Source organism: Schistocerca cancellata, chromosome 1 (genome assembly GCF_023864275.1).
Source record: "Schistocerca cancellata isolate TAMUIC-IGC-003103 chromosome 1, iqSchCanc2.1, whole genome shotgun sequence".
NCBI lineage: Eukaryota > Metazoa > Arthropoda > Insecta > Orthoptera > Acrididae > Schistocerca > Schistocerca cancellata.
The window spans coordinates 204,266,078-204,279,201 of record NC_064626.1 but is presented as its reverse complement, the minus strand read 5'-3'; the positions used below and the strand labels follow the sequence as shown (position 1 = coordinate 204,279,201).

The 13,124-nt window shown below is 43.5% G+C and overlaps 1 protein-coding gene across 1 annotated transcript in view; it reads left to right on the top strand.

The window, feature by feature from the left end:
• LOC126168763 (protein unc-93 homolog A-like) overlaps positions 1-3,917 on the top strand; it is a 334,913-nt gene extending 330,996 nt beyond the window's left edge. The window contains exon 6 of the mRNA XM_049920584.1: positions 373-3,917. Within this exon, the coding sequence (XP_049776541.1) occupies positions 373-686 (314 nt within the window). The 3' untranslated portion in view covers positions 687-3,917. The remainder of the gene's footprint in view (positions 1-372) is intronic.
• Positions 3,918-13,124: the final 9,207 nt, after the last annotated feature.

Genomic DNA, 13,124 nt, shown 5'->3' with positions numbered 1-13,124 from the left:
TTGCGGAGACATGGCTTAGCCACAGCCTGGGGGATGTTTCCAGAATGAGATTTTCACTCTGCAGTGTGTGCTGATATGAAACTTCCTGTAGATTTCAACTGTGTGCTCTACCATCTGAGCTACCCAAGCACGACTCACGCACTTGCCCGCGAAAGGCAAAGGTCCCGACTTCGAGTCTCGGTCCAGGACACAGTTTTAATCTGCCAGGAAGTTTCATGGAAGGAAATTGCTTTGACATTTTTAATGTTTTTCACGTTAAAAGCGGTAAATCTCTTTGAAAATATTTATTCACGAAACTTTTGGGACCTACCCCGTATGCTCAATGTGCATTTCTCGTGTAACGAGAAACCGGTGTGTTTTCTTTGTCCGCAGCACTGTTCGGCATCATGTTCCGCGGCAACGAGCAAGCGGCGTACAGCAACTTCCGGGTGTTCGAGAGCGTGGGCTTCATCGTGTCGTACGCGTACAGCCCGGTGCTGTGCACGCACGTCAAGCTGTGGCTGATGGCCGGCCTGCTGGCTGTGGCCGCCGGCTGCTACTGGTCCGCGGAGTGGCTGGCCAGGCGCCGGGACGCCGCCTCCTTCTGGCCGCATGACAAGCAGAGGGAGCGCCAGCACCAGCACCAGCACGACCACCACACAGACTCCTACAAGAAGCCCGTCGGCAAGGCTCTGCACGGCTGGTAGTGACTCCAGGAAGTGGGGAGGGTACAGTGACTCGAGACGACCCACACCCACACCCTTCATTTGTACACTCACTTACTAGCGAGAGAACTGATGCCGTCTTCCCAGTTTTTTTGGATATTATACCCCGTCGAGTCCCATCGTGACCACTTGCTAGCACCACAGCTGTTATCGGGGTTGGAAGCAACTCAGCTACTGACAGGTCACCCCGGTCGTACGGAGTCATACAGTGCACAGTGCTTCACCACTGACGTGTATTATGGCATAGCGATGTAAGCGGCCCTGCACAGTTTCGGTTGGAACAAGAGAAGTAGTTTGAAGTTTTCTTCTCACTCTTCCTCGGCAGACATTTATGGAAGTGCGCTAAAGTGCATTATCCAACTGAACGTCTTTGTTATCCGCTTTGAATAGAGCCATTCACTTTTGCAGTCCAAATCAGATCGGTCAAAGGCTTCATTACAAATTGGGTCATTTTTGCTAGACAACGCCTTGAAAACATCCCCTGCAATGTAGAGTTGTGGCCATCTCTTCCATTAATGTTTGTTGTGCCTGTTCTTCAGCAGTCTCCAACTGGTATACCTATGCCGATCTGTTTTATCAAACAATAAATGTGACTCATTGAGGTTCTCCTGTATTGTATTGTATGTTAACCGGGAACCTAGAAACGACGGAGTGGCTTCATCCCCGCCGCAGCTGCAGTGGTTCACAACCCCACAATGACTACCGCAGTTCACTTCACACATCACACCGAACCCAGGATTATTATCCGGTTCGGCCCCCCGTGGACCCCCAGGGAGCGTCTCACACCAGACGAGTGTAGCCCCTATGTTTGCGTGGCAGAGTAATGGTGGTGTACGCGTATGTGGAAAACTTGTTTGCGGCAGCAATCGCCGACATAGTGTAACTGAGGCGGAATAAGGGGAACCAGCCGCATTCGCCAAGGCAGATGGAAAACCGCCTAAAAACCATCCACAGAATCCGCCGGGCGGATTCGTGCCGGGGACCAGACGCTCCTTCCCGCCCGGAAAGCCGCGCGTAAGACCGCACGGCCAACCGGGCGGGCTTCATTGAGGTTACTTCCTCATCGGCAAATCAGCAGCAATTGAGCGTCGCTGTTGATGTCTTCGTCGTTTAATAGTGCGATTTTGGGTGATCGACTGAGATGTCGATTCCATTTCACTGCACTATATTTCGACAAGCGACCCAGTCCTTTCCTTCGAGCGCTACAAGCTGTTTATTGTGCGTATTCGCTTCCTGGACTCCATCCAGATTGTGCGGTATTTGTTGTTGTCTCGGCTCCGTTATAGCTGAGTTCTTCCCTCTCCCCAGGCGCCCACTGCTCCCATTAATGCTCACTTCTTATTCGAAGCCCGCGCTATCTGTACCGTAAACGCACATTCAGCTTATTCCACTTCTTATGTATGATGTACCATAAACGGTGAACAATTGAAACAACAAGGCTGATAATGAAATGCACTAGTAAGGCAATATTTTTCCCGCAGGCTATAGCATAGACCATGAGAAGTTGCAGGGTGTAAGAGTGAAACAGAAATGATTGTTCTTCTGCTCCCCACTTCATCCTTCTTCTGAACTTCCTACTGTACCCACTGCCGAGATCACGTTACTCCTGGTTCTTAGCCAGGCCACTTAAATCCCGTGGCAGTCATTGTGGGGTAGTCTTGTTGACGAGATTATTCTCACCGTGTTTGACGAGTCATCGTTGAGCATATTTGATCGTTACCTCTACCTTACACCTGTCCTGTTTGTATAAACAGCGTACCTACTTGCGTGGGCGAGGGTAAACTAAACACAGTTGAAACTGTGGATGCCGAGCCTAACGGTTTCGTTGTGGCCTGGAAGGGTCCTCGTACACTAATGACTGCAACACCATGGGTGGTCCAACACCTAGAATAACTGCCCCTGAGTAAACCTTGGAGGACCATGCACTGTTTCATGTAAGATTGGGCACACTACAAAATATCAGTAGCTAATGCTATCAATATCACCAGAAAAGGAGTTTCAACAAGACTGTGTCTTCCTTCAAAAAACTAGGTTCTTCGAAACAGATGGCTGGCTATGAACATGCAATAAGGGCCAATTTTCTATGGCTGTTTCTGTAATGACTGTATCATGAATTTTAAGTTTATAGAGATCGCTTTCAGATACATTCTTCAACTCAATCTTTCATCAGTTTATGGCAAAAAGGACTATAATTACTAAATGAAACAGTTTCTTCATGTTTCACTACAAAAATAGATAATAAATAAATAAAAATTGTTACGGAAAGTCGAAAATGTTACTTTTTTGGTTATTAACATAGATCCTATTTCCCTTCTGAATCATTACTAGCTCGATATGTTATCTTCAGGCACAATGTACAACTTTATATTCGACAGCAGACAAAAAATAGCACCAGAAGGAACAGCGCCATGCTGTGTTATCCGCAATTGATGCAGCACAGGATTGTTTGAAATACATTATTTGGAAATAAATTTCTAGTTGCTTCACCAAAATTAGAGAAATTCGACAAGTTAGAGCCAATACAAAGACTTAAAGACAATCATTCTTCCCATGAGCCATTCACGAGTGGAGCAGGGAAGGGGGGACCAGTTAGTGTTACCAGAAGTAACCTCGGCCACAAACCGGCGGCTTTAGGAGTACTGATGTAGATGTAGCATCCACTGTCAAAAGCAAGGTACGGATCTCCATATGTGTTAATGTGTGTCTAGTAACGATGTGAAAAACGGTTAATAATGTCTCAGGAAAGTAAAGTAACGGTAATGCAAAATTTTAGTTATATGGAATAGAAACTAAGACTGAATCATCACAAGAAGAGGAACTACGAGCAAAATAATCAGTAATGGTGGAAAATCGAGTACTGTAAACCAAGTTGATGGCATGTCTAATTTGTTGCATTTCTCAGCCCTGAATTCAAGAAACTATGTGAATTTACGTGGTTTCTCTTTCGGTCAGTAACGAGTGTTGGAATACTATTGGGCATCACGTAATCTAAGAAATATTAAGTATCTTAATTTAATTTTTTAAATGCCAGATGGAAATAATTAAAAGTATTTAATACAAAAGTAGTTTACTAGTACGATTGTTATGAAGCTAAATCTGAGGTTCATAATTTTGTGTAGTAAACTTACTTTATCAAATCATTATCTACTATACAACATGAAGTAAACTGATAAAACAGATGCCAGTACGTACAAGGGTTGCCCAGAAAGTAATGCACTGCGTTCTTTTTTGTTTTTTTTTTGTTAAACAATTCTTGATTGAACATAATGAGAATTACACACTCGAAAGAATGGTGTTTTATCTACACACCCTATTTTTCCATGTAATCTACATCCTGTTCTATGGCCTTCCTCCAGCGCGAAACGAGGGCGTGTATGCCCCATCACTCCAATCCTTGTCCTGTGTGAATCACCTTCTCATCATCCTCAAAATGTCTTCCTTTAATGGTCCAAACAAGCGGAAGTCCGAGGGGCTGGGTCAGAGCTGTAGGGTGGATGGGGTAACACTGTCCAATCCCGTTTTGCGATGTGTTCAGCAGTCCTCAGACTTGTGTTATCATGTTGCAGCAAAACATCTCCTGTGTTGCTGTGACGCCGAAGTCACCGGAAGCGCGTCTTGAGTTTTGTTAATGTGATGACATATACTTCTGAATTAATGGTACCGCCTCTTGGCATCACATAAATGAGAATCACACCTTCACAGTCCCAGAACACGGTGATCATGACCTTATCGGTGGAAGCAGTTGTTTTGAATTTTTTCTTCTGTAGAGAGTGAGAATAGCGCCATTTCATCGACTGTTGTCTTATTTGCGGCTCAAAATTGTGAACCCAGGTTTCATGACTGTCACAGTCTACGACAAGAGGGCCTCCCCCTCAGCTACAAAACGTTGCAACAAATCAAGGCAAATATTTTTTTTTCTGAACGATTTGTGATCCACAGTTAGACACTGCGGAACCCATCTTGCACGCAATTTTGAATATCCAAGAGTGCGTATAACTGCATCCAATTGCATCCACACTTCCTTTGCTGATTGACAGATGCAGCGCCTAACTGCCGAGTCGTAATGTGTCTGTCCTCGTGAATGACATCAGCTCGCTGCAACATGTCAGGTGTGACAGCCATGGATGGTCTCCCCGACCGCTGCAAATCGTGGACCTCCGCCGAACACCCTTCTGATGACATCACCCACCGTGCCCAGCGACTAACTGTACTTCTGTCGACGGCAGATGCTCCATAGACGTTGCACAAGCTTTTGTGAATATTCCCCACAGTTTCTTTCTCTGTAGTGATAAATTCAATGACTGCACGTTGCTTGTAACGAACATCACCTAAAGAAGTCATTTTGAAACTGTCCTGTAGCTACGCAATCTGTCGGAAGTGACGGAAACTAGAAGCGCTCACTCAGGAGACTTCAAATAATACATACGTAACGTTTCGCATTCGAAGCATTGTATTTTGCTGAGAAAAAGAAATGCGGTGCATTACCTTCTGGGCAAACCTCATATAGACGCCCGTTTTAAAATAAGAGGGGTAACGTTTCGAAGACTGAAACTACTGTGATATTGCACAAAACTATAGCGATTAACGTAAAGCAATAGCTTTAAAAGGCGTGACGAGTGAAATTACAAACGTGCATATACGGCGTCAATTAGTTGTGTTTTAAAAATACTCATACATAACTAAACAGAGGAGAATTAAGCAACTGAAACTAACAAAGCAGCTACGGTAAAGCTCATATGTGCAATTCCTTGGAATTTTCTTGCTGATATACACCTGTAGCGTATTATTTTGTCTTCCTTCATGTGTCTGTGTTACATGTACTTGATTGTTTTTAATAAAATCCTTATGGCTTGTGAATGCAAGAACGTCACTTCAAAACATCAGAATGCGAACTTACTAACGCGTGTTGGTGCCACATTGATGGAATGAATTCCACCTTGTCTCTCAGCACTATGAATTTTCTCATCGTCCTCCTGATTATTGAAATTTGATCGCCAAATGTGGGATCAGTGTCCACTACAGCATCAGAAAATCTTACGTATCTTAATTTATAACAGATAGTTACCAATGGCGGATATTATAACCTTTCCCCCAGGCTGAAATGATTTATCACTGTCATATTTGCGTTGCAAGAACTTGCGTTGGTATAATTTAAGTCAATTCCGCAATTAAAACACAAAGCAAGACGGTTAAATTTTATAGTGTCAGACTGGACTCTATAGCTCACTGCATTAATCTTTCGACATATCCCATGAGTCTTCACCGTAAATAAAGATTTCAGTATCCACGTTGCACAGACATTTTTGTGTCATAGTACTTCAACAATAATATTCGCCGTCGTCAGGTGATAAACCGTGATCTCGACTGTCTTGATACTAATTAGGAAAGACGAAATCTGTAACACAGCTAGAAATACTAACAATTATACCCTGTTACTGCCTTCACTTATGCTGAACAACGGTGGTTCAATTATCAGGCGTTTAAGGTAATCACACATTTCATATTCATCCCTACAGTAGTTATTCCTAGTTTTGAGATTACTGGTGTATTATTTGTAAATGAAGATCAGTATTTTACTTATCTGCTTTATCAACACAACTGCAATGTGAACTGCAGTGAACTATGTGTAACAGAATTTCCTAATACACAGATTAGTAGCTAAGTATCTATTTAATAGTGTAATTAAAGCCTTAAACAAATCTTGATACTAGCTAACCTTTTCTATTTTGTGCATGGTGAACAGTATGAGGTACAATCCAAGTAAGTAAGTAGTGAAAGTTCCTGGCAGACTAAGACGCAGACCGGCACTCGAACCTGGTACGTAGGAGATGAGGTACTGGCGGAAATGAAATTGTGAGGGCGGATCGTGAGCCGTGGTCGGGTAGCTCAGTCGAGTACAGCAACTGCCAGTGAAAATCAAAAGATTCCGGGTTCGAGCCCCAGTCCGCAGGAAGCTTCTGACCAGAGCACACTCTGCTGCAGAGTGAAAATTCGTTCTGCGAGCAAAGTAGCGCACGATTCTCAAAGGCTTTTCGGCATGCGTATTGCTGGTAGGAAGTATTTGGTAATTCACTGCAGCTCTACGATATCACTTTGACCCCATTTGCTTCACTTTTGTTTCAAGAGAGGTCACAGTTCGTAGTGATGGACGGTAAATGATCGAACAGAACAGAAGTGATATCTGGCGTTCCACAAGGTAGTGTCATAGGCCCTCTGCTGTTCCTGATGTACATAAATGATCTAGGTGATAATTTGAGCAGCCCCCTTAGATTGTTTGCAGATGACGCTATAATTTACCGTCTAGTAAAATCATCAAAAAAATGGCTCTGAGCACTATGGTACTCAACTGCTGTGGTCATCAGTCCCCCAGAACTTAGAACTACTTAAACCTAACTAACCTAAGGACATCACACACACCCATGCCCGAGGCAGGATTCGAACCTGCAACCGTAGCAGCAGCGCGGCTCCGGACTAGAGCGCCTAGAACCGCACGGCCACCGCGGCCGGCCAAAATCATCAGACGATCAATTCCAATTACAAAATGATCTAGAGAGAATTTCTGTATGGTGAAAAACTTGTCAATTGGCACTAAACAAAGAAAAGCGCGAGGTCATCCACATGGGTACTAAAAAAAATCCGAGAAATTTTGGGTATACGATAAATCACACAAGTCTAAGGGCTGTCAATTCGACTAAATACCTAGGAATTACAATTACGAGCAGCTTAAATTGGAAAAACCACATAGATAATATTGTGGGGAAGGCGAAACAAAGACTGCGCTTTGTTGGCAGAACGCTTAGAAGATGCGACAAACCCACTAAAGAGACAGCCTACATTACACTTGTCCGTCCTCTGCTGCAATATTTCTGCGCTGTGTGGTATCCTTACCAGGTAGGATTGATGGAGGACATCGAAAAAACGCAAAGAAGGGCAGGTCGCTTCGTGTTATCGCGCAATAGGGGTGAGAGTGTCACTGATATGATACGTGAGTTGGGGTGCCAGTCACTGAAACAAAGGCGGTCTTCTTCGCGGCGAGATCTATTTACGAAATTTCAGTCACCAACTTTCTCTTCCGAATGCGAAAATATTTTGACTCCAACTGACAGCAACGCAAATCACTGGACATCGGAGAAACATGGTAGCTTCCTGCTACATGGCTGCTAGTAAAAGAAAGGAAATTTACTTGATAGCAATATGAAGGCAGTGCAGAGGTGTGGCATTGGGAAGGTGCGGTGCCCACACACACAGACGAATATGGTGGATTCACAACAGCCACCATACGGTGACACGTCTGTATAGAGCAGATGTAACAGCGGCCAGACAGCCGAGGCAAACACTGAAATGGTAGCAAAGTCGTCTGTGTTTGAGAATCATTTCAACTAAGGTTGGACTTTTCTAGGTATTAGGGAAGAGACTTGGGATGCAACACTACAAGAGAAACTTGTCAAAGAGCCCTGAAAATCAGTATACAGTACAAGCGGCTAGCACAGAGGACCAAGTCAGTCATTACCAAGAATCAGTCGAAGAAGTAGCGGTGAGCATCAGTAGGCAGCAGTGCCACAGTTGAGCTTTGAAGTCGCTATGAAGTGACGCTTTGATGCTCCTGCAATAAGACACTGGGAAGCCTGTACACAGTTGGGGAAGAGCAACAGAGTTTCTATTAGTATCCAGCAATAGTTATCATCTTGCCTTTTAAAGAATAACAAGCACTACAGTGTTTGTCTCTAGTAGTATATTTGATACTTGATACTTTGATACTTTCTATCAGAACATACTGATGCAACGAGCGTTGCCTCACACTTGTCTCCAATGGTGAATACAGTATCTGATTGCATATGCAGCTATGAATAATAGTTGATACCGGGTGTTTATAATTAAACTGATAGGGTTCCGAGTGACGCAGCGCAGGCTGCATATATTACAGGACGCTGAAACATCGAAGTTATTGTCATTAATCGCTGCGCTCGCAGGATATGCTGAAAAAAATAATAGTTCCACTTTCTGCAACCAGGTGAAAATATGGCGCTGCAAGCAGTCATAGCGTGCAGTCTTTGCTGTTTTGACGTCAGTACATTGTTTGTCACTCGGCGATGCATGTTGATTTCTTTTGTGAAGGGACTGTTGGTGTAAAGCAGGTGTGGGCAAATAGCAGCCTGCAGGTCCATGAGGACTGCTAATGGTTTTTGTGCGGTCTGCCAAGACAGTCAGAATTTTAATGTAAAAATCGATACCTTTTCTGAAATGCAAAGTTAATCAATGCGCAAGTATTTTGCAAGGTGTGGCCCACCACCAGTCTCTGCTTCGACCAAGTGGTCCTCCAGCCAGAACTATTGCCACCCCTGATGTAAAGGGTTGAGAAGATTGACGTTTTCCACACGAAACGCAATGGCTATGAGACGAAATACCATGTACTGCTGGTAAAGTTGTTTTATCAGAACGGCAGCAACAGCAGCGCTTCATTGCGGGAATATCGTCGACAGAAACGGCTGTGAAGAGAGCCATGTCAATCAATGCACTAAAGAATATGAACCAGAAACTTGAAGAAGCAGGTGAATTAGGTGGTGGAGCAGGGAGAGGAAGGCGGTCCATTCCCATGGCAGTTGTTGGCGAAGTTGCTGCAGCTATAGCCGACAGTCCAGCATGTGCACCAAATGAATCCCCAAGATAGTTTATACTGCCGTGACTTTGCCCTTTGTTCTTCGGCACGCATAGAAATAGATTATGTGTGGCGAGGGAATATTCACTGAATGGATGAGGCACATTTTACTCTGCACAGTGCTGTGATTGCACAGAACTGTCGCATATGGGGTTCTACTCCGCTACATGTGCAGTAACATTCCCTGCCCTTAGCTTATATGACTGTGTGGTATGGTGTCACAAACTCCTTCATTTTCCAGCTTTCTTCGAGGAGACGACACCTCCCGGGCCTAATAAGTGCATAGTGTCATTTACACATTGTGAGGACCTCCTTGTGCAACACGTGACACCAGCTTCGCAAGAACACAACTGTGTCTCGAGGTCTTCACGCAAGATGCTGGTGACATCACATATCGCTTGTCAGGTGAAAGATTTGCTTCGAGAAACCTTTGCTGACGACCATGTTGCAAACAGACAGTTTCAAAATGTATGTCCTTCCAGATCCCGACCTAAATCCACGTGACTTCTGGTTATGGGGGCATCTGAAAGGTTATCTGAAGGATAACATACAATGACATACCTCTCCGAATACACCAGATATGCAGCGAGCAACTGTCGGCCACGCCGTGTTACGAATGCAGCATGTCACTGAGTCAGAAGCACATACTAAACACTTGTAACCCGTGACCACATGCTAACAAACAGGCCAGAACAAGCGTTATCGTGTACTTGATCGTTCCTCCCCTTTTGCCACACCCACACCGCATTCTGCCTGCTTACAGCGCTATATTTTTACATGGTGACAGAAAGTGGAAATATTACTTTTTCAGCTCACTCCCTGCGATCCTGATTAATGAACATACATATGATGTTTCAGAATCCTGCATTGTATACAGCCTGCATTGCAGCACTCGGAACACTATCACTTTAATAACAACTACCCAGTATTTTCTGCCTGTCAGATATGGAAAAGAATCATTGTTGGATAGCACTTGTGGCCAATTGTGTATATGTGAATACATACAGTCATAATTAGTAAAAATTCATATTTTCTGTCTTTCAGAATATAGAGAGGAGAAAGAGCTGTCTCACACTTGTCTTCAATTACGGTTAAGGTATTCGATTGTGTACTGTTGGAATGAGTTGCAAGTAGAATGCTTACCTCTGACAGCTCAGGGTAGAATTCAGGAACTGAGAGTTCCTGGAAATGTCAAACCTGTAGAGTGGTAGAGTGTAAATGATTTGCAAAGGTATACAGCCACTCTAAGACAATTCTTCGACTAAGGTTAAGCTATTGAGAAAATAAATAGTTCTTAAATTGAATTAGGTGTTTGCACCTTTATCACTTCCTACAACTCACAACTTCTCCATCGCAGAATTCCCTGTGCTGTGCATCCTAGGAGACTTTTTTCCTCTCACTCTGTTAAAAGTGGCTTAGTAGACTTCAGCCCTTCATAAAAATATTGTTGTCAGTGTTCTGAGTGCGGTATGCAGGCCACACCTTCAGCCAAGCTGGTGATAGGACTTGTACCTGGATGTGTCAAAAAATCTGACTCTAGGTGTGTGGGATACATCGTGTAGAAACATTCCAAAATATTCAATCAGGTGACCAAATATCGGAGGAGTAGTACCAGAATCAGACCCTCGAGCCATGTTCAACAATAACACGAATGACCAGGCTTGTGCATCAGGTCAAAAGAAGCAAAAGCCATCTCGGGAGGCCTGCATAAACTTGGTTAACTTGTTTATCCCAGCAGAGGAAGACGTTCTAGGAGAACTACATGGGATAACCAGCAGAACCAATGTCTCACAAAGAACTCAGGCAAGTAACAACAGCAATAGTTTTAAGACTCTGTGCACGACATAGTAAGATTACTTCCGCTAGCTCAGACATAAGGCCCATCAGTGGAAAGGATGCGCTTGTATTAATGAATGAGTCATTTAGTGTAGCTAAGTCCAGACTTAGGGAGATCATTAAGAATGTAAATGCAGCATTCTAAATAGCACAGAGGGATAATAAACCGTTGGTATTTGAGAACATCAAGTCTAAAATTAGTAATCTCAGAAGAAAATTATACAGATAACGGCACCATTGATTTTTACGCCTGTTGGATGTTTCAGGCCATACAGCACCATGGAGAAGCAATTTCATCATTCAGTGAGGCAGTCATCAGAGTGGCAGGGCGGTACATTCGCAAAGCACATTAGAACTGGTATGGACTCTAGCAGGGCCTAGCATGTGATAGGATGCAGACAGTTGTATGAAGCGGGAGTGATGCAGTAGAAGTTGCGCTGCAAGAGAAAAGCGTATTATTTCCCATGAAGGGAAAGGGTTCCCAACAATGGTGTATAAGGAATTTGAATATAGGGGGAAAATGTTATAATTGTGGGCAAAGGAGTCACATGATCAAAAACTGTGGAAAGTCAATGAGGAGCACTAATGCACGACTGTGCAGCGAAACTCACGAAGCGGAAGAAGCCAAGAGTTTCCATAATTTTTGTTATCCCTGTAATAACCCAGGTCCGCAGATACTGAATGTAAAAAAAAAGTCAAAAGTTCAAAAGATTCAGGCATCAAGCAAAGGATTCTAAAACATCTAAGTGTTACAGGTGCAACCTATATGGACACATTAGACCCCAGTGCAGTAATAAATTAGGAACTGTACAGACAAGTTAACATGGAAACTTAGTGTGTGACACGTAATACTGTCACATGTTACCATGACGAAATGGCCAAAAGTCAGAATCATAGACAGAGAAGCAAGAAACGAAATATTATAGCATATTGCTACATATTAGGAAGGCCGTTATGGTTATTAAGGACACATATAAGCACTATAAAGGAAGAAAGGCTCGTGAAAGAAGCAGTAATTAGTAGGGAGATATCTATAGGATGAAGGGTGCGACGTAAAGACAGTGAATACATTGGGGGCCATGTATCTGCAACTGCCAATCGCAGGGAAATGCCAGTGAAGTACGAGTTCCATGTCTTACGAAGAGGACCGATTATGACTGTTTACGGGGAAACGATGTTCAGAGGAAGCAAAATGTTGCGACTAGTGTTGGTGGAAAGATGGTAAGAATACAAGGTCTAAATATTCCGCTGATGACAGTGCCCAAGACAGAAGTAACGCCACAAGTTTCTAGGAAATCCACAGCTCGGGTAGCAACCACGATTAATGGAAAACAAATTTCAGACTACCTGAAAAAGCGATACATAATGAAAGAAAGCATGTGTTGGGACAGTATGTGAGTCAAACTGTAAAGTAAGTGGAAATTAACGGGAATAGCAGAGGGCAAAAAGGATCTACGAACACGCAAACGAAATAAAATGAACCAGTGAACTTCAGAGAATGACGAAGGAAAAAGTAAGATATCCAAATCAAAAACAAGTCGTGAGTCGAAAAGTGATGAATTGTCTTTAAGACAAAACAGCGTTGTACCAGAAAGTAACATGAGAATGGTCCTTTGGAAAAAAACATTTTCTGGACATGTGTAGAAACAGGGTCAAATCCTAGTAATGAAAAGGAAGTAATCATTCCGAAATAGGAAATTATGACAGGCATGCATGTATCCAAATCAATGGTACGAATAGAGCAAGGGAAATCTATCTTCAGTGTGCTGAATGCGAATGAGGCTGAGTGAAATCTCGGTGCAAGAATGGTAGTTGGCGATCCTATAGAGAAAGTGACAGCAATATGATATGTACTAGGGGCAACAGACGTAATGGACACGTACAGAAAGCACAATGCCTGGGTGAGTGAAGCAATCCGAACAGAGCAG